The sequence below is a fragment of the Periplaneta americana genome, chromosome 1 (assembly GCF_040183065.1).
Source record: "Periplaneta americana isolate PAMFEO1 chromosome 1, P.americana_PAMFEO1_priV1, whole genome shotgun sequence".
Classification (NCBI taxonomy): domain Eukaryota; kingdom Metazoa; phylum Arthropoda; class Insecta; order Blattodea; family Blattidae; genus Periplaneta; species Periplaneta americana.
The window spans coordinates 53955730-53982443 of NC_091117.1; the positions used below are offsets into that span (position 1 = coordinate 53955730).

Below are 26714 nucleotides of genomic sequence, written 5' to 3' on the forward strand. Positions count from 1 at the left end.
AACCTACCCAAAACATTTGAGTTAATAAATCTAGGAGCAATAAAAGTTCGAAATAACGATGTATCGTAACACTCTGTTTCACTCCAATCGTTCCATGTATTAAATTCACTGTTGGCAGACTCCACTGTGAGAGGCTTATGACAGAAGCCTCAGCTGACAGGAAGCGGCTGGGGAGAAGGTATCGATTCGCTACGACACAGTAGAAGGATGCGGGGCTAGTCTAAACTGCGATATAATACGCCGCACTATGTTGGTTTTCTGTGAATGCGCTGCATTGCTGAATTAGTATAATACAAAGTGCATGTGTGTGTGTTACATATAAATTTTGTGTAAAATGGCTCCTACTGAGAGAACATTGAGGTCATTATTTGTAGAATTAAAAGAGAAACCGTTTTAAAGTTGGGTGCATGAAATAAAATGAGCTTACAGATAGGAGATCGACACTACATATTAAAATAGTTGATGAAGGAAGACAAAATAGAACATTTATATTGCCATGGTATAAGAAATATTCTTGACTAACAGGGAGCTCTGAGAAAAATAAGTCATATTGTAGGGGTGAAAATGAGTGGTCATAATCTTCTTGTAAGGTCTGTGTCACAAAAAATTTTGTTAGAAAAGCCGAGAAACATCTGCTGTATAAAAAGATACATGGTAAGCAGATTTTTCAGCTTACGCAGTAGGTCTATTTACACCTTAGCTTCGCCATTGATATATAATGTAAATGCTGCTGATTTTGATCCAACAGCAAAACAAGTTTTATCCGTTTAGTAATCCTCAGCTGTTACTCAAGCTGTACGTTTAAGGTTTACATTATCGGTCATAGGTTGGATTCCTGGTACAGTACAGATTTATCTCCCTTCCATTGGAGTTACAGAGTGGGCCTTAAGATACCGTACCCTTTCATACCTATTGATGAAATGGGTCTGTCTAGCTCTATTGTTATCACTGCAGTGCTGGGTACGTTTGCAGGTCTTTTGTGACATTTTTTATAACATAACTGGTGTTTTGATTGTGAAGGCGACCCACACAACAGCTCGTAGTTCTTCATTAGAATCGTAACGATTTACTTCAAATCGGGTCTTTGTGAAGGCCATGGTAATGGTGATGCTGATGAAGATTGATGGCCAATCCATCTTCCTGGAAAGTCATCGTTTGTGAAGTGACGAACAGTTAGCACGGAATGGACCAGTGTACTGTCATGTGCTGAAACCATACTCAGTCCACAATTCCATTTTCAATGAATTGGTGTATCAAGCCAAGCATTTCCAGATAGGTTGTTTCGTTAAGAAGCCTTTTAAAAAATATGCCTAATTACATCATTTGTAGCAACATATGCCCGCAACATAACAATTGGTGCAATGTGTTTCATCCGCAAGAAGAAGTATGCATCTTTCTGTGGTCAGAAAATAACACTGGATTTGTGTGCACAGTAAATCGTACGCTCGTCTGTAAAGGAAACATTTCCTCGAGATAGAAGTTGTAGGAATCTCCTGAAGTAATAATGCCGCTATGTTTGTTCATATCAGCATCACTAAGTACACTGAAGGAAGCATGTGCAATGACTCCACCAAGAGTCTTTCATGTTAAATTTGGTAATCCGAGTTCTGACGTTACTTTCGTATCAATCTACGAGATGACCGTTTGTTGGATTTGGCAACTCCAGCACATGAATTGAATCTCTTGACTGGTCGACCACTTCCATGTCTGTTTTTGACGCTACCAGAATCAAATGCTCGTTTCTTCCAAGCTGACAGTGTTGCAATTCTTGGAGGTGGCTTCCGAAATCTCAGTTGGAACTGAGTCATAATTTGTCACATCTTCTGTTGAGTACAGTACATTGTAGGCCTATTGTCCATTTCTTATTCTTGAAAAAAAAAAAAACATTTTGAACATAACTTTGGGAAGGATAAATATGATTACGCTACTGAATTGTTCAAGGGCCACTTTGAACTGATCTCATCGTGATTTGGATTTAGAGCAACCAGTGCGATTATTAAATGAATGATATTATTATCCTATGGCAGCTCTGAATGGTCACTCAATTTTAAAAGAACATTAACAAAACAGAGCTAAGAAACATGAATTTTTGCAGGTATATCAGACGAGGATACGACAACACAACTGAGGAGGGCAAGTGGCGTCTCGAACGACACACTCTGGAGAATTTTGCAACTTGGGTGGTGTCACATGAACCCTCTTCAATACGTAGCCTTATGGACAGTATTCACTATCTCTTTGTACCTAATAAATTCCGTGAAAAAAGATCACCACTTCTAGGGCAAGGACTCTTCACACAAATAAAAGACATCATGCAGGTAAACTTATGTTTAATGAAATTTACTTCCTTTGCTCTTGTGAAACATGAACCATTAAAATTATCTTTATTGAACATTAATAACCTTTCATCGCCACCAAATTATCAGAATCTGAAGAGAAAGATATCCTTATTCTTCTCAAACGTCAATTCAATTTTTATGGAAACAAATGCGAAATGAAAATTCAACAAAGTACGCATAAAACAGACACTTGAAACCCTTAAAATAGGCAATTTAGAATAAATATGAACGTGCAATACAAATTGATTGTAAATGAATAACGAACCATAAGAGAATAGGATTATTCTTCAATTTAATGAAAATATAAGAGATTGTACAAACTCGCCCAGTCTCCGTCTTACATTTTCTCTTTTCAGATCACGCATGCATCAAATAATAATAATAATAATAATAATAATAATAATAATAATAATAATAATAATAATAATCAGGGAAAGGATTTATATGTAAATACATATTTACTTATAAAGCTAATATAATTTATATTTTGCATTATCTTTATGTTTCACAATGTGTAGGGTTGAAAAATCCTACTTTTATTTTCCATATTTTTCCATATTTTAGAGTTTAGTACATATTTTCGTTAATTTCCATATATTTTCCATATTTCATATAAAACAGTCCATATTATATTAGGTTTAACAATAAAACAAAACAAAATTCCATTAACTTTTAAAAATACATTTCAACAATAGAGATTTAAACACATGTTCAGTAATCCCTTTAACATCAGAGTTATTTGAAAATTAGCAGTCCTATCAACAATGGGAAAGTAAGTTACAAAACTGTATTAATTTAATTTAAAATTTTTAACAGACTTCAGTTGTGCAGCTCAACAGTTAAATGCCAGTCAGAGTACACATAGGTTCAGTTTTGTAAATCATACTATAAAGACGGTAAATATGCCAAAAGTACGTCATTCAGTCAATTTAAAATCAAAACTAACAAGTTACATTTCATAATTTAAAGAAGATGGTTTATCAACTGACAATAAAATATTATTTTGTAATTTGTGTCAGTGTGCAGTATCATCTACACAAAAGTTCCTGGTGCAACAACACATTACAACTAGTAAACATCAGGCCAACAAACAACTAAATTCCAAGCAGAGACAATTGTTTTTAACACAACCAACAACATCGAATGTAAGATCTGAGTTTAACATCGACCTGTGCCGTTCTCTCATCTCTGCTGATATTCCTCTCTACAAACTAAAGAATAAGGTTTTCAGGGAATTCCTTGAAAAATATACTCAACATACAATCCCGGATGAGTCAACACTTAGGAAGACGTATGCTCCATCCATCTACGATGAGACAATACAGAAGATAAGAGATGAAATTAAAGATAGTTCAATTTGGGTTTCCATTGATGAGACTCCCGACAAAGAAGGTAGACTTGTTGGTAATGTAGTTATCGGTTTGTTAAGTGAACAATATTCTGAACGAATTCTTTTACATTGTGATGTTCTAGAAAAGTGCAATAACAAAACTATAGTTAAACTGTTCAACGAAGCTATGGGTATCCTGTGGCCAAAGGGTATTATGTACGATAATGTGTTATTCTTTATTAGCGATGCTGCCCCTTATATGGTCAAAGCTGGACAAGCATTATCTGTTGTATATCCTAAATTGACTCATTTTACTTGTGTGGCGCATGCATTTCATCGTGTGGCAGAAGTGGTCAGAGACAATTTCCCTAAAGTAGATTTGTTGATTTCATCAGTGAAAAAAGTATTTCTCAAAGCTCCCAGTAGAGTTAACGTGTTGAAAGAAATGTACCCTGAAATTCCATTGCCACTAAAGCCAATTTTAACTAGATGGGGTACATGGCTAGAAGCAGTTGAATATTATGCCGAACATATAGACTCTATTAACAATGTTCTCCTTGCATTGGACTCTGAAGATGCAGTCTCAATTGATACTGCGAAAACAGTTACCTGTGACATAAGTGTGAAGAATGACTTAGCTCACATTCAGCATACATTTTCATGCATCATAAAAACGCTCAAAAGTCTCCAAAATAGGCACCTTTCACTATCTGAAAGTTTTGAAATTATAAATAGTACTGTGGAACAACTGAATCGTGGTAGAGGTAAAGTTGCAGATGCAGTAAGAGCTAAGGTGGACACTGTACTTTCAAAAAACCCTGGATATGAAGAACTACAAAAGGTTGTTGCTGTGATGAGTGGTGAATCAACAGTGAAGATTAACTTGGACTTATCCCCAGCAGACATTGTGAAATTGAATTATGTACCAGTTACTTCTTGTGACGTCGAACGCTCTTTTAGTCAGTATAAATCTATCCTCAGAGACAATAGAAGAAGATTCACTTTTCAGCACTTGAAAGAAATGTTTGTAACCTATTGTTATGGTAACAGACAATAAAAATTGTGTTTTGTTGAAACTACATTGGAAGATAAGGTACGTCCATTATATTTTTTGTTTAGTTTGATTAAAATGTACCAATATTTAACGTACATAGTCATTTTTTTATAATTTTAAGTCCATATTTAATTCCATATTTTGGTAAAAATCCATATTTAATTCCATATTTTGGTAAAAATAACTACATATATATTTACATATTTCATATATTTTTAGTCCATATAAATCCGTTCCCTGATAATAATAATAATAATAATAATAATAATAATAATAATAATAATAATAATAATAATAATAATAATAATAATAATATAACAATTTATTTATTTATTTATTCTGGAGGAGTTAAGACCAATAGCCTTCTCTTTCACACCACCACACCATAAATACAGGTAAAATGTAGGCAAAGGACTAAAAATTGATCTACAACAATAAACGCAGAATTTATATGACAAAAGCTACAAAAGTAATAATGGTAGCTTGATCAGAACTGTAATACTTACTAGCAAATTAAAATTAAAAAAAGTTAGTAATATGATTACCATTAAAATTTATTACACTGAGGTACAAAGCATCACATCTAGCAACTTATTAAAACTTTGAGTTCATGCAATAAAACACCCCTTTCTAATTTACTTTTAAATTGTGATAAAGTCCGGCAATCTCTGACGACACTAGGTAAAAATTCCAAAGTTGACGTCATATTATGGTGAAGGAAGATGAGTACCGTATAAAGAAATTGTGTGACGAGGAACAGAAAGAAGCGATTGACGTTGATTACAAAGTGCTGTGAGGAACTGAAACCGTAACGCTAGATAATTTGAAGTAGAATTTTGAAAACATAGAAAACACTTTTATCCAAACAAAGAAATGGCATTCTTATTTCAGGAATCAAGGACAAACATGTGCAATTTACAACAATCTCTACAACAGCTGCTTTACAATCTGTACAATTCAGTTGCCATAACGGAGCTGAAAGGGTATGCCATGATGCAGTTCTCATGGATGTTGTTACGCCTGTATGAAAAAGGTACGTTTCTCAATCAATTCTCGAAATATGCTGTGCTATGTCTTGATTTAGAATGGGAAAAACAGGGCATGGTTAACTATCAAAGAGGAGTTTAAGAACTCCTAAAAGTATTTTACAATAATGTACCGGTAACTCCCATGAATATTTACTAGATTACAAATAGTGAATGGACAAGTACCAGTTGATGCTGAGACATATGCAGTGTGATTAAGAGACTAGAGTTGTTTAGAGATCACAATGTCAAACAAGAAAAAGCTAGCACTTTGGAATTGCACATATTTAATAATAAAAGTGTATTCACGGAAACAAAAGTGTTCGGCTATGTATTTGCAATTGAGTGCCAAAGTTATAAGCATAAATTCAACATGCATATAAAGCACAATAATTAGGGTTGCTGATTTTTCGCAAAAGCGATAAAATGGAAAACGGCTATAAAGGCTTGTGCTTTTTGTATTTTCATTTTCCCTTTTAATGATTCTGAATATGGGATAAAGTGGAAAATGTACCAAAAATGCGAAATTTGTACTGAAGTACGACATAAATGCGAAGCCAACGATTTTTCAAATAAAATGTATTTCATATAAAGTTAAATTTATACTTATAACATATAAGTTCCTTTCTTTCTTCTGATAAAAAAACTATACCGAGTAGATTGTGCAATCTCGCAGGGACGGATGTTAGGAATTGTACATTTTTTTTAAGAGGCTCACAAACTTTATAATGACCTACCATCACTGGCCAGGTGTATTAAGTTGATTTGGAAAGCAAAACAAAGATCATTTTTCGGGATGTTAGGTTAGATTAGGTAGCCTAACGGTGGCTAGGGGCGGGTTAGGGACGAGCCTTTGCACATCGGCCATACTGAGGCCTATTGTGCACCCCGAATTTATGGAACTGAGGATGAGGTGTACCAGCCCACCGGCCGCATGTGATCCCTCACCCGGTCACCCAATGGGGGTCCCCTAACCTCCACACCCTAAATTCATACTGCCAAGGTGACCAAGCAGCACAGGATCCATTCTGACGGCCCATCCAAGGTGTCGAAGCACCCTTGGAAGTACTCTTAAGGAATGAATCCTGACAGAGATATTGCGAAATGCAGGGAACCCAGGAATGGTTGCGGAGAGAACCCCCCCTTCCCCGTAAGCAGACGAAAACATGCGTCTTGACCTGAATACGTCTAGGTATGAGATAAAAAAGATGAATGACATGAAATCTAAATTCTTTTTCTACATGGGAGAGGAAGGGAAATGGACCATGGCAATGAAAATTCCAATCCAGCATTTGCCTAAGTAACTGTGGAAAGCCACGGAAAAACCAGTCAGGTTGGAATAACAATTTTGTTTGTATGCGTCTGAAGTCTAATTAGTGTAATCTATAGCTAATCGGCAATGTATGCAATGGAGGGGGAAAGGAATTTCCCACCCTACCCCATTATCTCCTGACAAGTTGTCTCTTAAGTGATGCCTTGTTGGTATCATTTTTAAGGTTAAGACCTGTCTTCAGACAGTTAACTAAACAACAACAATTACTGTATTACAGTTCACTCAGTAAGCCATTGGTTGCTGATGAGCTACGACAAACTTCGACAAATCTTTGCCAGTGATCCTGTGGATCCCTATGGCCTGCACTGGAATAACTTTACCTTATAGCACCCATTTTCAACTGCTGTGCCACAAATGATCCTGTGGTGTGCTGTGAGAAAATGAAAATAGTAAAGATTGCCATAGCAAAGAATTGGAAAAATAAAAATGAAAAGAGTATCTAGTAAAAAGGTGAGTCCACAAGAGTCAACTTTCAGTGAACCTAGCACAAGTCAACATTCAGTACACACATTCCCTCTAAAATCCTCAAAATTCCCCCTTGGTTGGGAACCACTGGTTTAGATTACACCTTCAGTGTGCCATGTGTTGAAAAACGATGTCTTATAGGCAGCAATGAGCTATGGAGCAATCTCCAACTTTCCAAGAACTATAAGATTAATTGCATTAAATATTTTTAAGAATTGTTATGGTTCTTCTTCTCCTTCTTCTTCTCTCTCTTCTTATTATTGTTGCCGATGCCCTAAATCCTTCACACCAATTTCTGACCAAATGATATGACCTGGTTTTTTCCTCTTACATTTCATTTGTGTATGTTTAACTCTATCACTGATTATGATGTGAAATATTGTATACAAATATACAATGCGAAACATTACTTTATGCAGGAAACTTCACGGTTGAGTCTGAATTGATGCATGAACGTTACCAGGAACGAATAATCCAGAAAGTAGCTGCCTTGAAAGAGGCAATGAAAACTGCTGAACGTGCTATGTGGAGATGTGATCCACGGCGACATTCTGAAGGGCAAACATACATAGAAGTGACACGTCTATTACAGGGACACATTCAAAATGAAGGAGACATGAACAGTGAGAATACTTGTAAACAAAACTGTGCTTATTACTCGTATGCCAGGAGTCATGGATGCTATGATAATCTGTTCTGTCCCTACCAGCAACAAAGCTGCAATGGTGAACTCAAAAACTGCGAATTCATTACTTCACACATATGGGTCTGTCAAGAGGTGAGTTTTTTAACATGCAGTGAAGTATTGTAATAATCTGTGTAACTGATTAACTCAACAATGTCTTATTTTTTTATTACTTTCGTTAACTTGAACAAAAATGTAATTATAAGTTACTGGAACTAATGCCAAAACCAGGGGCGGCCCGTGATTCAGAAGACAAGTGAAGTGCTACAACTGTATGTGACAAGAAACAATATTTTTTCAAATTTACCTTATCTCTTGTAGAGTAGGTCTATTCCCCTGTTCTTCAGGGCCGCGAATTTGTCAATGATGTCATCTAAAAAGCTGGGTTGTCCTTCAAGTTCCGAAAGAAGTTCTGTATGGATAGAAATGTTGGCCAAGGAGGACAAACGCTGCTGGGAAATTGTATTCCGCAAATCAGTTTTTATTCTCTTTAGACACGAAAAACTTCTTTCTACGGACACACTGGTGGATGGCAAAGACACTACAAGTGAAAACAACTTATACACTTCCTGGAATACGTCTTGATGAACATCACTCTGACGTAACATCTCCAATGCTTTCAAAGCGTTAACGCCACTGTAATTGCTATCACCATAAAGAAGTTCAAGTTCATTTTGTAAACGTTGAATTTTTTTAAATATGGATGGGTAGCACTCGATCAAGTTCTGCAAAGCACCTGATGGAAATTCTTTAGAATAGTCTTTAAATTTTGTTGTATCTACCAAACTTAGAAATGATACTTTGTTCAAGTCATGAAATCTAGTATTAATTGTGACAGAATATTGTCTACTATCTCGTAAAACAATGACTTGTATTTGAAGAAAATGTCTTCATCGGATAATTGGGCATGCTGTCTTTTATGGTTGCAGTTACTTCTCACTTTTGCATTACGAAATATTTTGTTGCAGTATTCTTCATTTCTTTTACTATTAATCAAATCGTAAGTACTTCGAATTTTAGCTGCACAGTAACTTATATCTAAACATTTCTTTTGCAGAACATCATACAAAACATCAGTTAGACTAACTATGTCATAAAAAACCAGAACCAAAAAACTGAATTCAAAGTCATTCATGTCATTCAAGAACCCTCCGCATTGACGGATGGAAGTACTATCAGTTCCAGGATTTATTTATATTTTTTTCGAAAACCTCTTTTAAACCGTCCCAATTCTCTAATACTGTTTTGAGTATTTTGGAGTTCGATGTCCACCTCGTTTCCACAGCTGTTGGAATTCGCCTTCCAACTATCGAATTTAGAATGTAGTTACGTTTACCTGAATGATGAAAGAAAGTGGGAATTCCGCTTAGGTTTGCAAAGAAAATTCGGCAACTTGAAATACTGTTGCAACTCTGTTGCAGAACTAAATTCAAACGATGCGCTAGACAATGAATGAAAATAGCTTGAGGAACTTCATCTTTGACTTTTTTTCTGTAGGCCATTTATGTGGCCTGACATTACACTAGCGCCATCGTAACATTGTCCTATCAATTTATTGCGATAATTTAAAGGCCCTAAGATGCTGTCTATTAGTTCAAACAGGGCTTGTGCAGTCCGATCAGAACTTACGTCATAAAAACCTAAGAAACGCTCCACCAGTTTACCATATGAAGTCACGAATCACTATTATAGAGCATTGACAGTTTTATCCAACGTCCGTCGCATCGTCAATTTGCAATGAAAAAAAATCAGTTTCATTTACTTCTTTCTTGATTTGGTTACATACGTAGTCTGAAATACATTCAATTAGTTCGTTCTGTATTGTCTTAGACTCGCCGCTGAATACACATTTAATTTTATTGTATTGATTTCTAACTTCGTCGGAACTTACGGAGAGCAAAGTTTGGAGCAGTTCTTTGAAATTACCGCGGTTATGTGACGAAACTTGTTCATCATGTCCTCGAAATGGCAACTCTTGTTTCGCTAAATATATAACGGCTTGAACCACAACTTTCATAAAGTTCCTGTTTAACCGAACATTCTCATTAAATATTTTAATACACATAAGGACGACTCCTGTAACGCATTGCGAATTGAGTTCAAATTTCTTTCGACTTGTTTCAATTGCAATACGCACTTCAAATGCTCACTCGAATCCCCATGTTTGTGAAATGCACGAGTTGAGTTCGCAAAATCGCCAAACCCCGCGTTATTCCAAACGTTCCTTTTCACTCCTAATAAAAGGCAAGCCCAGCAGAAAAGTTTTTGTAGAAAAACACTGCCATATAACCAGGTATACTCCCCATACCAGGTACTTTTAAAATGCAATTGATAAGAATTTCCGGACTCTTTTTGTTTTCTAACAGACACTGATAAACGCGGAGTTGGGCGATTAAACACTAATAAGTCTCTCTTATCTTCCTCCCGCCAACGAGAAAACGGTGTGTCTAATAAATTACACACTACATCGTTTTCTGGATTCATTCGCAAAATCACTTATGAACATCACTAAATAATACACAAATAACAAAATTAATTTGTTTCTCTCGCCAAGAAATGGATAAAACTGACAATGGGTTTGCACTTGTCGCCTTGTCGGGGTTCGGCGGGTTGGACAAGCGAGGGGTGTTTAGAAACCTGTTTCTTTATTCCTTGAATAGGCAAAGGAACGGCTCTTCTATCCTTGGAGGGTCAATGCTCGTTACCATGGCAACCTACAACAGGCCTGTGTACTAGAAATGTGGAAAAAGAAGCGTTTCTTCTTGAAAACCAGTACCTACTCTTACATTATATAGGGGGTGAGTGTCAGCAAGCGACGCGAAAGGGAAAGTGTGCAGCGATACACCCAGACACTTCACGAGGCTTTCGTCTTTCAGATAGCGATAGGAGATTTGTGAGCAGGTTATAACTATGATAAAATGAAAATGCATAATTATTGTGATTATAATTTTAAAATGTAGGTGAAGAGCCACTTCAGTCACTTCACCTTGCGGGCCGCGGCTGGTCAAAACTTAGTTCTTATTTTACAAGCATTTACGTGACATTTCATTTAGAATATGATCATATTATTTAAGAAGTTGTCAATTCGAATAATTTCTTTGCTGTAGTCAACATATCATCATTGATTTTATGAAACCTCCTATTTGACAGTACAGAGTATAATTTTTCAGGTGGAAGATAAAATTAATTAAAGATCAATGGGCGTACACTCAATGATGTCATTTTTGTCCGTCATATTCAGCAACATTTTATACCAAATTATCTAATGTACTTTCTTATGTACGCCTATTGATATTTAAATATTTTTTTCTTCCTCCTGAAAAAATTATGTTCTGTTCTGTCACACAGGAAGTTTCATAAAACCAACGATGATATGAGTACTATTTTTTTTATAAAAGATAAATTTGAATACGAAGCACAAATTAATGAAAGTGTGAATTAGAATTTTTTTATTCCAATACTTCAATATAACTACAAAGTGTAAAATGCAGCACTGATATAATAATAATAATAATAATAATAATAATAATAATAATAATAATAATAATAATAGTAACATCAATATTATTCTGTCAATACGGTGTATATTTGACTTGAATTTTGATGTTTCTGTATAGGATAGTCGAAGTGTTAGACGCTACAAATGGATTGAATATGACAATGGACCTATTTTTGGAAAGAAATCATCGTGTAACAGAGGAACTACAAAAGTGGATAGCTGGCAGCGAGGATTTTATCATTGCTCATACTGCTTCTGTTTGTGTGATGAAAAAGGACCTAAGTCTGATCGCTATTTCAACTTACGGGAAGTCAAGGCAGATGTTGCTAACAACAAGTAAGTCTCTTTGTAAATCTTTCCAACAGTATTATTTTTTAACACAACTCTAGGTGCAGATAAAATGCATTTTTGAACATTAAAACAAGAATATAGACAAAAATGAAACTAACTTCGTTATGTGCTTACATATTATTTACTTACTCATTTACTGGTAGTATTCTAAAAAATTATTCTCTGTTTTCATAAGATAAATAATTTCCTTTTGAAATCTGCAACCAAATTTGTATGAATTTAATAGTATGTAATTATATTAGTAAAATCTCTCGTAACAGGCACCCAAATAACCAGCAGTACCAAAACAACGGCACTTTTGGCTGAGCCCCCCCCCCCCAAAATAAAATAAAATCTGCCACATTGCCAGTATGGGTCATCAGTTTTGCCACATTAAGTAATTCACACGAACTTTTGTTTTTAGTGAATATTCGAACCTAAAATTACTATATTACTTTGTGTGATGTTTTTTAATGAACAATATCCATACAGTTTTTATGTTTATTTAATTATGTTCGGGCCATCAGTGTTGCCACATTAGGAAGTTTACACCAACTTTCGTTTTCAGTGAATATTCGAACCTAGAATTAGTGTATTATTTGTGTTGTGTGATGTATTTTAATAAGGAAACTCCACACAGTTTTTATGTTTATTCAGTTATGAGCAAGTGATAGAAGAATGAGCTTCACAATGGCTCCAGTTTCAACATTTGGCTCCATGAAATACGAACTTTTTTTATATATAGGTATTTATTCAATTATACGGCAAAATCTCGTATCCAAAACTAGCCTAGTCCCTTTGGTGCCCGTTAAGAGAGATCTACTGTATTGTGGAAACTACAGAAAATACGTATGTTTCTAATAGAAAAATTAAAATGACCTACCAGTAGTTACAAAGTTGAAACTGATATACAGCATTATTGTTCAGAAAGAAAGAAAGAAAGAAAGAAAGAAAGAAAGAAAGAAAGAAAGAAAGAAAGAAAGAAAGAAAGAAAGAAAGAAAGAAAGAAAGAATTAAAATCTATGGTTGAATGGTACTTCAGTATTATATTAAATAGAACATTATGTTCAATTTCCTTGTTAGATGTCACGTCCTAACTGCAAAATCTAAATCATCATTACTACAGTGCTATCATACAAAAAGATAATAGTAGCCAACAATACAACACCATTTTAACGAATCTCTGGGGAATTAATATTTTGTTCAAAAACAGATTTTTCTTAAAAGAAGGTTTTAAATTAATTTAAGCAAGAAACTTCTCAGAATATAAATTAAAACATTTTTTAGGTTATTTAACTACAGTCAGGGACGTAACATGCATGAAAGCACTGTAAGTATTGCTTACAAATCAATATTGCTAAATTAAGTAACATCAAGTTGAATGCAGTAATCCACTACAGTTTAATGTGCCTTAATATAGTTTAAATACTAGAGATTTTTAAGTTACACATTAGCAATATAAGTATCGGTAGACTTGAAGTGTGTTTATGAGCGGTAAATGATTTTTGCTATGAGCATGTATAACTGGGTGGGCAGCTAGGAAGCTGAGCAGGATATGTGCCTGCTCATCACTGTCCATGTAAACATTTAGCGAGAATGCTTTTGTGAATTTATACCAGGCTTACCAAATTCGTTGCACAGTAGTGCAAGCAAGAGCACGCATAATATAGTGCAGCAGGAAAAAGAGGTATATAGATCGAATGCTGTTGAAGGGAGGGTAAGAGCAGTGGATGTATCATAATGATATTATGAAGCATGTATGAATCAAATTAGGATAGGGAAATCAGAATATTTTATTAATATAGTTGATGTTCACACAACAATTTTCTGGGGACTAGGAAAATTACATCATTGTATCAGGGTTATGGTTTATTGAGAGGTTGTTAAATTTTACTCATCTTTATGTTCTGAAAGAGAATACAGTAGAAAGAAGACAAGACAACATTACATATCATAAAATAACTTTTAATCACTTTTTAATTACTCTACTTGGCATACAAATTCATTTAAAATTCATGCATTTTTTACATCATCAGTAACTTAAATGTAGTCTGTTTTTTGGAAATAAGGGTTTCAGCAATAAACGCGTTTGTCATTGTTTCGAGCACACTCACATGATCCGGTGGTATACTAGAGAAATTAAACCATTTCAAGACAGCAACATCAACATCTTCTGCTGCCACAGTTTTTAAACTGTCCTCTATTTCCTTGCGTTTCTTTATGAATGTTGCGAGTGTTGCTTGTGCAAATCCATACTTTTCAGCCACTTCAGTCTGCTTCAATCCCCAATCTAAATCACTAAATGCAGCTAATTTAGTCTCTAAGCTGATTTCTTTCTGTGTTGCACCTGTCAACATTAACAAATAACACTCGAATCTATGAAAAGTTCCAGGTCATCAGGAAGGAATCATAAAGGCAAATTCTGTTAAGATTCAAGTGCCCTTGAAGCAGAGTTGTATTGTAACACACTGACGGCACAGAATGTTAAGATTGGTCAACACAAGTATGAAGGAGGATAGATGGAATAATGGAAAACATCATTAAGAGGGTGATACCAAGTGAATAGTGAAAATTGAACATGAAAACAAAGTAAATTAAAAAAAAAGAAATAATTATTATTCTGTCAGGGTTTATTCAAAATTTGACCATCATTGTACATACGAATAAAACACAATAAAATGTAAGAAATACGATGGGACAAATCAAATTAATCGTTGCAACAGGGTTCAACACTATATCAGTTTTTCCTGTATGAATATTCGACTGTATCATTGCCTACATATTGGTATAAGCCTGAATCAAACATTTGTGATGTTACATGCTAAAGTAATTGCAGTCCCATGAGTGTCGCAAAACTAAAGTTGTATATATATATTCCATCAAAGTATAAAGCAGGGAATTTAAAGTTGTGCGGTATTTTCCTCTTGTATTATATAATAATACACGAAGTTTCATTATATTTCCCACAGATACTAAAAGTAATTTATGAGATAATAAAATTATTTTCAAGTGAAATATACATTGGCAACATTTTTTGTTTTGAAGTTAAGTGTTTAACAATTTTCCATTGTATTACTTGTAGAAAAATACTGATTATGAAAATAATAACATGAACTTCAGGCAGAAAAGTGAATTAGAAAATAAATATAGTTTCAAATAGTCTGTGAAGGTGGTGGTACTCCTGGCAATGCCACAATGATGTAACCATACCTGATACAGGAATCGATCACAAACATTTGAAATTAGTTCGGAATTTCATTGAAACAGATTATGTATTCGCAAATACATTGAATTGCTATAAATATGCGAGAAGATTGCGAGAGCAGAAGTTACCCAGAAAGGTGTTGGAATGGTGTGTGTCCAGTTGGGAAAAAAAATAAGGTTGCCTGGAAACTCATGAAGGTAAGAGGTCAGAACAGAGATGAGAGTAAGAGGACTAGATGGATAGGGCTTATGTGCAAAACAAAGATACAATTTTACGTACAGAAAGTTATAAATGAATAAATAAAATAAATAAACAAAATATATAGATAAATAAAATGAATAGAAAAATAAATACATAAATAAATCATTATTGCAGGGTAGTAACTGGACTGCGTTTTGTTAAGAAAAACAGAGTAATCCATCTGCAGATTCAAGAGGCAGGACTGTTGCCACGTGGAGGTATCAACATGACTTCAGTGCAATGGCGACCTGTTGATGACTACAGGATATCAGATTATAATGTACATAACGGAATGGACTACCACACTCTCAGCTGGGAGCAGAGGGCTATTGACCTGGATGATCTGGTAGCTCCTGAAGGATCTGTATTGACAGGTAAAGCAGTCAAACGCAATGAAGGAAAGAAATTATAGGCTAAGAGACCTGATCAATTCTCTCATTAATTTATCATTCTTGTTCATCAAACTGTAATAAAAACCTACTATAAAATGTATTTTTACAGTAGCAAGTAGCAGGACGAAATGTAACATTATAAGAGACAACAAATGATTGAATGAATGCAAATCTATAATAAATAATGACTTTCCCTTTCTCCAGCAATAAATAGTGTACATATTAGAAAATACCTTGCAGTTTGAGGAAGATTAGAAAAAAAATCCAATGATCTATTTTATCATCATCACAATAAAAGATAAAACTAGTTGAACAGCTGTTACATACTTGGTTCATATTGCATTTGAAGACAATATTTAATCACAGATGATTTCAATTAGTTAAACTAATCTGAGCGTAAAGTAAAAAATTATAGTACAGTAGTTTTTTTTCTAATTATACAGAAGGAGAAAACATAACTTTTAGAGCAAACTGTTACTGTAACCTCTGCAAGAAAATTCTAGAAGTCAACATTCATAACAAGAATGCAAGCAGTTTATATATACTGTATGTATTGTCATTTTTATGGATTACTCTTACACAATTGGTAATTCTGTAATCCATTTATTTGCAGGTGTACGTTTCAGACGAGTGGGAACACATCTGAATTTGGAAATCATGATCACTCCCCTAAATTTTACAGCTGGTACTCTAGACAAACCGCATCAGAAAAGTAAATGGTACAGAAACAACATTCGTGAACCCCGGTATGTAAGCAAATTATGACTTGTGCTTACATTTGTTGCGCGACTTTAAGATTTTGATAATATATTTCCTTCCATTTCACATCTCCTACAGGCAAGTCACTGTGAATGAGATTTCCTCACGTAAGTTTTAATTTTTATATCTTCTCACATGACCAAATTTTCAAAAGATTATAAAAAATAACTTCAGATTATTTGTGGCCTGACGTAGATTATTAATTTATGTTGTTTTCAAAAAACACTATTAGTCCTCATGCTTCCTAGTAGAGTCCCACTAGATCTTTTCGGACCTCTTTCCCTGAGTCCAATCGTCTGCAGTTTAACAGGTGTTCCTTGTTTGAAGCTACATTCTCTCCACACAAGGGGTACTCTGTTCGTCAGACTACTGCCATTCTTTGAAGATGATCACCAAAGCAGTCATGGCTTGTTTCCAAACTGAAAAATGCTACGGCAGTTCTTTATTGAAGGTGTTTAATCTTATAAGCAGACTTTCGATTGGGACACTCCTCCTGCATTCCAAATTTGGGAGCATATGCCATGTCTGTTGCTTATTTTGCACCATCTGAGAAACATCGTAGCTTTAGGTATGCCATGGATGTAAGCAACATTATCACCCTTATTAATTTATTAGATGGTTATTACTGTTCCGAAACTGAAGCACAATAAAAATCTCAGTAATAGGAAGTATCGTCACCTGCAGAATCCATGGTAACTTAATTCACGATTTTAGAAAAAAAATGACAGCTGACATATGCTAAGTCCCCTCCAAAAGACTTTGGTTGATTTCGTAAGAGCTTAGATTTAAACATGAACGAATTTCTTATACAAGACTCCAGTCTGTTTTTCCTTTGATTTGTTTGTTTGTTGCTTTTCAGTCTGTTTACAGATCAACAGTTATAAGTAATCTATAACAAAGATATACTGTACTCAAGGGATAAACTAGGAGCAAAATAAATATCCTTTCCTAATCGTGTGAACCTGGAGCTTAGACTTAGACAAATTTACGAGATCAGTCATTTTTTGTGTCTAAGACTGTACATGCTCTTACTAGATTTATATTATTAAGAATGTCTATAATATTATAATTAATTATAGACGTACAGTAATCAGTGGCGTATACTGGTTTAAGAGTCTGGGCTACCAATGACCCTATTATTACACAAAATATATTTTAAAATCCCTATAATAAAATTCCTTACCTATTTATATGTGAATTCCAGACGTCTTGATTGGGACGAAAATACTTTGATGACTTCGTCATGGAAATTACAGTTGGGCCGCTTGCGAAGTTTCTGTAGAAATGACTTTTCAATGGACATCAGTGCCAAGCCGGATAAACGTTCTTGTGTTTGAGTTGATCTACAGTAGGATTTTATTCGCTTCAACGCAGAAAATGTTCTTTCTACCGATGCTGACGTAGCTGGTATTGTCACAATTAATGTTGCCAATTTAAGGACTTCAGGAATAATTTGGTTCAGCTGGTTTTCATATATGACAGATAATATTTCATGGATAGGTTTGTTCGAAAAATCAAAGACTTCTGCTGAATATATTACAGTTAATTCATTTTTCAAACGTACTTGATCAAAGTGACTGTTATAGGACTGAAATAAGTTGTTTAGTACCTCATTCGGGAAGTTTTCTCTAAAAGCAGAAAATTTTTGAGAATCTAGAAAATGTGTTAACTGAAGCTTTCCATAAACAGAAAATCTGTCAGTAATTTCCAAGTACATACGATCTAGTACGCTGTAGTACAGCTGCCTGTATTTCAATTCATCATCTCCTTTTCTTCGCTTTAATGGTGGTTCCATTGTATTGGCTGAAGAATGTTCATTTTCCATATTACTCCATATGGACGGAAACCCACTACGTCTGGACTCGGATATAGTATTTTTTAACTTTGATACCTCATGCAAGCAGTATGCTATGTCTAGACTTTTTTTCTGAAGAATATTGTAGAGCACATCTGTATGTGCGAACACTCTAGCATAGACTTCAAGAAGAAATATATTCTGAAACTGTGTGAAAAAATACAAATATCCTTGCGCCTGCACAATTACATCATCATCCCAATTTTCTTCAGAGTCATTACAAATGATATTTTCAAAGAAAGCAGTCAGTTGTTCTCTGTATTTCTTTACTGTATTTACAAGCCGAGATGTAAAATTCCATGTAGTTGGTGCTACTTTTGGGAGTTTCTTTTTCATAAATTCCTTGAGTTTTTCTGATCTTTTAGGAGATGATGAGAAAAATGCAGCTAAACCCGACAGTGTTTTGAAAAAAATGCGGCATTCTGGAATGGTTGAAGTAGTTTGTTGCAAAACTAAATTGAGAACATGGCTGTAACAATGGACAAATAGTGCTTGAGGATACTTTTCTTGAACTTTTGTTTTTAAGCCATTAATATTTCCCGCCATAACTGAAGCACCATCGTATGTCTGTGCAATTAACTTATTGCCGACATTGTATTCTGCTATAACACCTTCCACATGCTGAAACAAAGCAGCAGCAGTTTTGCCCGAACTGACATTTGTGAATCCCATAAACAGTTCTTGAACATTGGCAGTACTGTCGACGTATCTTAAAACAGTGGACAGTTGACTCTGATTAGAGCAGTCACTTGTTTCATAAACAACAATGGCCACAAAAGGTGCTTCTTCTATTTCAGATTTTATGTTCTTTATCATAACCCCACTTATAGCAAATATTAAGTCATTCTGAATTGCGGGAGAAGTACCACGGAATACTGTTGAACTCTCAAGATGATTGGCCAGTAAATGGTCAAATTCACTTAAGGAACTTAAATATTCAATATAATTTCCTCTATTGTCTGATTCCACACTCTCATTATGACCCCCAAAATCCAATTCTTGTTTTCCTAGAAAGCAGACTGCGTTAATAAGACGCAGTAAAATCTCCCGATTTTTTTTCACAAGAGCATTGTGTTGGTTGATGTGTAGAGCTTTTTGCTTATCTAGCTGTAAATCAATTCTTGTCTTCCCAAAGTTTGCAAAGTTCATGCTACTATAAATATGAGCTTTTGATTTTCGTGTTTTAGGACTGCCGTTCGAAGGGAGTGCATATTAGAAAACCCCTCTTTTGACCACATATTAGTTTCGCGGCTAAATAACAAGCATGGCCAGCAAAATAGTTTAGACAGTTTAGAACTACCACACAACCAATGCCACTTACCATATGATGTTGAAGTGAAATGGCGTGTGTACTCACGCTGTTTTTCTTTTACGTCCATGGACAAATTTAACTCAGGAGTTGGTCTTTCCATTTTCACAATTTCAACTTTCTCGTTGTATGTACGACGGTTAAAAGGCACTTTTAATAAACCTTCTATTACACAGTCATTTTCAACACAAACCTCTCCAGAAACTTGTTCTGCCATATTTTCCACAATATCACTTACTTGGGAAATTAAAAACTTAATAATTCACAATTAATATAACTCTTAGACACTTGAACAAATCACAAATTTAAAATAATGCACTGCAAGAACACAATCACATTCAATTGCTAGCGTACTAAGCGTAATGTTGCTTCGCGCCTGCGAAGAAACCGATCGCGAGAGCGGCAACTCACCCGGCCTACACTAGTGCACTGCACGATGGAAACAGAGGGGAGCGGGGGATGGGCAGTTGTGCGACAGGACAGCTTAGCGGAACGGTCACAGGCTACCCCTTGTAGCAGCGGTTTCTCCAGTGATGCCGCCTTGGCAACTTGTTTCTTTTCGAGAGCAGAGAGCGCATATAAATCTAACAATTACTTTAATTTTAATTACTGTGGTAAAACTAATAAGGTAATACAAAATTATTACATTATGTTATATTATAAACTTTTTCTTTTCTAATTTCCTTGGGCTACCGCCGGTAGCCCCGGTAGTCCGCAAAATACGCCCCTGACAGTAATTGTTATTGAACATTTAAAAAAATGGACAGATCAAACAACTGCAACTTTACCCCGAAATTATTCTTAATCCACCATCAAGGTCACAAATACATTTTGTCGATAAGAAATCTCAAAACGATTATGGATTTCTCTGTAAGGTACTTTAGTACTGTAGTCAATAAAAAATTATCAAAAACAGATAAACGTAGTAGGCTATAAAAATACTGTAGAAAAAATTATTTTCAGTTTTATTTATAACCACTTTAAATGGAAGATTATACCGTGACTATTTGTTGGAAAAGAAACACTAGCTCTCCATTTTATGTTTTATCATCTAGTGGCCATATCTGAAACATGTCCATCATAAGGTCCTGCAAAACACAATCTATATTTCTTTCTTTTTGTAGGGGAAGTGGGAGCCTGTACAGCATTTGCCTTTTACTAAATATCTAGTTTTCTGGTTATTTTATGGTTGAGAACCATTAAAAATTCCGATCTGATTGATCAACTCCTCGAATTTTAACCAGGGACCTTCTGAATGCCAGTGCAGTGTCTCAGCACTGAACCACCTTGCTCAGTAACTATGTATTTGAACGGCAATACACAGCAATGTTTTTTTTATGAACGTAGAAATCTAAGCAAGTGTATAATACAAACCTGTTTCAGAAAAGAGCTGCCTATCTACAAACCAGATGTACCAACTCTGACAAAAGAGGGATCCGTTATTGATTCAAGATCTGACCAATTCTTGTTGTTTACACATTCTGATATTAACGAAGATGCGGCCCAAACTACTGTGCCATTCCTAGATGCGCAATCTGTAGCGCCTGAACCACCAATGCTACTTTCTGGAGCTGGAATTTATCACAAGGGACATCCTGGCTACGGAGGATTTATAGGACTCAAAGTTATGACATATGACTTCAAGTCACATTTAAATATTGTTACTGAAGATCATGTTAACTGATTAAGATGTTGGAATCTTGTTTCCTCAAACATTAGGATAATATTATGCATCTTTTTAGTAATTTTACTATTTAGTGTACAAAACAAGTCTGATGAAAACTAAAATTATGGTAGAAAATTAAAAAATGAAGAAAACAACCCTTTAATCTGTGTGTGCCTAGTAAAAATGGAAAAGTTCAAAGACAATTTTACAGCTTATCTTACAGAGGGCTGCTTACAATTATTAAAAAAGTAAATGTAATAAAATAAAGTATTCACAATAAAAACTGTATCGATTACAAACTAAATATCACTTTTATTTTCAAGTTATGAAGCAATAATTGCAAATCTCACTTTGAACCTTTTTTATTATGTGTCTTTTGCAATTTACTTTCCAAATTATCTATAATATGCTTCACATTCTATAGCAGTAAATGTTATATAATTTTTATCCCTGGAATGAGGAAAATTTTGCCTCACTGCATTTAACGAAAATGTGTTAGATATTTTTATTTGTGTACACAGATTTAGCTTGCATAAAATACAGTGACTAGTCTAAATGATCTTCCCAATTACAAACATAAGTCACTCACATTGAATCAAATTTAGGAGTGCAAAGTTCGTACTGAATAGAAAGAGAAATTCTCACAGTTTTTTAAGCTTGCAGCCCTGACGACACATAGAGGGTGTAAGGGGTATAAGTGCTATTATTTTAACTGATGATTATTCATGTCATAAGGAAGAAAAAATGTCCTCACAATTTTTTTCTAATTGCAATATTTAACTAATTATTAAAGTTTACAATATCAGACATTTTGTAACATTGCTGGATGCGGAGCAGGGGGTTTACAAATATATAGTTCAGCTCAAGCAGGTACAGACATACTGGTACAAAACAAATGCTCTGTTCTAATGCAGGTGCAGACAGGGCAATTGTTGTTTACATAAAACGAGCAGCAAATACAAAGTTTCAATCTCATTAATGGAACATTATGTTAAATTTACATTGTATTTAAACAATATTGCTCCATTTTTTTTATTGTACGTCTAAAAATAAACAATAATGGTTTACTGCACAAAATCACACGAACTTTTCCTTTCAAGCAAAATTTTAATCTCTCCCCTTCCGTAAAGCAGTATCATTTTTAAAGAAAATTCTCGTTGTGTGATTTTCGAAACAGGGTAAGAGACTCCTAGTTTCTAATAATAATTGTTGAGAAACTGCTACAAAACTTCGCCGATTAGGTAACCTTCTTTGCTGAAAATGTTGACTGTACATCCTTCTTGCCGTACTTGAATTAAGAAGACTTTCTCCATAAATTAATAACATATCATGATATTCCTGAACTGTGAATGACATTTAAGTTGTTTATTGAATAGACCTAATTGTACTGAACTGCTATCCGCTAGGAAGGAGACCTCTGGACATGGAGCTTGAACTCAGCTGATCTGTACATCTGTGCAGACTGCTGTCAGCAGCATGCATCTTGTTAAACATGTTGCCACGTCTCTCACGCCAGAACATAAACAAATTTAAGCATGCATTATTATTTCCATGGCACTACAGCCCTGAAGGGACAAGACCTACCAGCCGGCTGCTGGTATCACGTCCACATGCCGAAGCAGAGGTGGACGATCATCCAACTAGTATGAAGGTATCATGTGGTTAACACGATGATCTCCTCAGCCGTTATAGCTGGTTTGCGAAACTGGATTTTCGCTACCTATCGTAGCTCCCCAAGTGCAACACGATGCTGGGTGGGCACCGGTTCCATACACTGGTCGAAATTTCGTGAGAAAATTTCTTTCCCCACGAGGACTCGAACCAATGTGTATTCTGTAACATGAGTCCTAGGCAGGATACCTTAGACCGCGGCATTATTATTTAATTTCACGAAAACGTAATAGAACACAAATATTTATTTAAACTAATATTAACTCTTTGCTAGATATATCTACTGATGTAATTGTTTTCGTAATTTTACTAACGATATAAGCAGTATAACGCTAATAAAATAAGGAAAGAAAATTTTTTTTTCTGGGAAAACTATACATTTTTGACCTCATGTTGTATGGACAATTTTTGATCCTGTAGACCATCCCCGATGACTGTGAAAAGGACAGCACTTATACCCCTTACACTCTGTATATCATATTTGCCATTCTTATATTGTGAAATGTCAACATATAAAAGATAACGACTAGAGTCTGCACCGTCAAAAATAGATGTTTTGGTAACGAGTGCTAGGCGTAAGTACTGCTGCAAGCTATTACTCGATTCAATTCCATCAGGGTTATAGTTATAACATGACTTCTTTCCCAGTTACTAGATGGCAGTATAGTGAAATTTATAAAAGTTGTCTTGAAAGTGGATTACGGTAGGTTGAACAAGCTGTTACATGTGCTCAAAGCTTGCAGCAGTAGTAAGCAATGTTCACTAGCAGGGCAATGTGAAAAAATGACTGCCATCAAAGACAGGAGAGCTTTTTGTGTATGGATTTCCACTTTCAAAGGTCTGTTATTTGTGTGCAATGGAATTTCCTAAACAACTTTGCAGCATATCTACATAATGGTCATTCAAGTTGTAAGTGGTATTTGAAATTTAAGGAACAAAGCTGTATCAATAAGAGAAAGTCAACTGACCACTGGTCAGGCAAGTGAGGAACAGTGGAGCAAGCCATGCAGTCTACAAAAATTCGCTGACGGGCAGAATAGAATAAAGTGTGGCAGATTTTATGCAAATGGTTGCACTTCCATTTGCTATAATCACTGCAGGCCCTGAATCTAGATGACAACATGCTCTGATGATCTTTCTGCACGAATACATAAACTTTAACAGAAATCAATGGTTTTGTGGAATCTTCAGCGTTCAGTGACAAACATAGGCGGAATTATGGGGGGGGGGGGACACTGCCCTCCCAAACCTGTCTGAACTCTTTTTTTCTATTAACATTAGAAAACATTGAATGCAAAAGACTTTTCTTGCTTTTATTTATGATTAAGTTTCTGTGCTTAAATTGACGAATTAATGTCTTCAGATCATGTGTTTAGACTATAATATTTATTTTAAATTTCTGAATGTATAAGAATTTCTATACCTCGTTTGAGGAATGGAAGCACTGTAATGTTTCTTTTGCAACAGCCTGTACTCCTGTGTTAGAAGTCTGCAGTGGCCATCTACTGAATTAGGTGTTAGTGTGAAAAAAAAAACACCATAGTCCCATGTTAAAGGAGTGAAAATTTTCAGTAGTTTTCATAAAAGAACCATAGTCCAATGATTTTTTGTAAAAACAGCCATTTTCCAGGAAGATGGTATGATGATAGCATTTACAAATAATATCCCATTCTTAAACAAAAGTAAGAAAAGTCTTTTGAATTCAATATTTTGTAATGTTAATAGAAAAAAAAGAGTTCAGACAAATTTTGGGGGGGGGGGGACAGTGCTCCCACATACCCTCCCATAACTCTGCCTATGGTTATACACTATTATAATTTGTAGTAGACCTACAGTTGAAGCCCTATACAACTCAGTCCGAAACATCGTGGATATGGATGTAACACTATAAGAAACATGCACCCCAAAAATACTTTTATTAAATGATCATATTCCGATATACCGTACTATGGTCAAGCCATATCAGGGGAGTAACTAAATGATATCCCCAGTAACCTCGTTATATCGGAATTTTATGGTTTTGTTTCCCCCCCCCCACCCAAGGAAACTGCTCTCTCTCCGCCTATGGTGACGAAGCCATCTTTCACTTTTGTATAAGGTTAACAGATACAATATCAGATATATGGAAAACTAATACCTACATGGAGTATATGCGTGATTCTCTTACATTGACTAGACTAAGAATGTGCCCTTTCTTTCAAGGAACAACAAAAGCCTATAACCTAATCTAACCTAACCTGTCACTGATTCGACCTTACGAAAACTCGCCTTCTCCCTGCGAACAGTACGGAAAGGCACGGAAATGAGATATACCTATGTGCTGCCTCTCCCGCTTACTCGTTTCATCTCGACAGAGCAATCCCACCTGCCCGCACTTTCACAGCACCTTTCCACAGTTTTTAGATAATCAGTAGAAAACGTTGGTTAATATGGCGGACATCATCGAGGATCAGTGACAGACTAGGTTTGGATTGTTCAGGCTTTTGGTATGCCTACCAAAAAACGTATAATGTGCAAAGCACAGCAAAAACCTCAACAAACCAAACCTAACCTATCATTGATCCTCGATGATGTTATTGATGTCCGTCATATTGGTCAACGTTTTCTACCGTATTACCACTTTTTCTTTTGTTTGTGGTATACATGACTCAACTAGAAGCCATGTAGGTAAATACATTTGTACCTCAAGGTGTTAACGCAATTGTAAAGAAATACCGCTATCTATACTAATCTACATTTGTTTCGCCTCTCCTTAAGTTCGAAGCTCGACACTACACGGGTACGGAATCCGCTGGAACAGTTTGCTTACCTATATTTTAAAGTTTGGCGTCCACACGTACTCTCGTGGTAATCAATGACATTTCATATTTCTGATACTATATCGTGTACATGACTTTCGATAGGTATGGACATAACATAATATCTAAATCTCGGAGAAATTTAGGTAGGCCGGGCGCGCTTCCGAACAGGGGCAGTGGCATTTCCCGTAAGGTTAAAGCCCAGTTTAGGTGTGTGTATTAATCGAAAATTAGGGGCTAGAAAATCTTGAGAATAGGACGCATGTTTATATGTCATTTTTTTTCGATTAATACACACACACCTAAACTGGGCTCTAATCTTAGGAGAAATGCCACTGCCTCTGTTCGGAAGCGCGCCCTAACAACATTTTACCCCGTACACTTGCACTCAAATCTCGACAAGTAGCCTACAATATGGAATTTTCAGTCTACAATGACAGCAGAGGAAAGAGATATTGGTAAAGAGCAATAGCACTCGCTTTTTTTTCTTTTCATTGTCATTTTTTTTTTCTTTGAACTAACTGAATGTGATTTTCTTGCTTTTCTACCGTACCGTATACCGTACCAAATGTCACAGAATATTGACGAATATTGACTCTTCAAGTGTACAGTATCATCACCATCACCATCTCAGCTCATCTCATAATCGTGGGACGACGCCGCCACTACCATCGTCGAGTCAGCTTAAATTAGCATCAGTGAAAATCTGCGATGTTACCATTAACCTAGCCTATGTTGGTAATTTTTCAGAGATCAAAG

General features: G+C 35.3%; 1 protein-coding gene and 1 long non-coding RNA gene across 3 annotated transcripts in view; one reads left to right on the plus strand and one right to left on the minus strand.

Annotated features, from left to right (window-relative positions):
* Window positions 1-22498, plus strand: part of LOC138695842 (uncharacterized) — a 36995-nt gene extending 14497 nt beyond the window's left edge. The window contains exons 3-9 of one of the 2 annotated variants that reach the window (XM_069820126.1): window positions 2096-2318; window positions 5615-5756; window positions 7966-8324; window positions 11849-12066; window positions 15641-15879; window positions 16511-16643; window positions 21204-22498. In XM_069820126.1, coding sequence (XP_069676227.1) covers window positions 2096-2318; window positions 5615-5756; window positions 7966-8324; window positions 11849-12066; window positions 15641-15879; window positions 16511-16643; window positions 21204-21504 — 1615 coding nt within the window. In that variant the 3' untranslated portion in view covers window positions 21505-22498. The remainder of the gene's footprint in view (window positions 1-2095; window positions 2319-5614; window positions 5757-7965; window positions 8325-11848; window positions 12067-15640; window positions 15880-16510; window positions 16644-21203) is intronic. The other variant, XM_069820132.1, reaches the window with a different exon arrangement.
* Window positions 1-26714, minus strand: part of LOC138695891 (uncharacterized) — a 209759-nt gene that overhangs the window by 98639 nt on the left and 84406 nt on the right. The window lies entirely within an intron of this gene.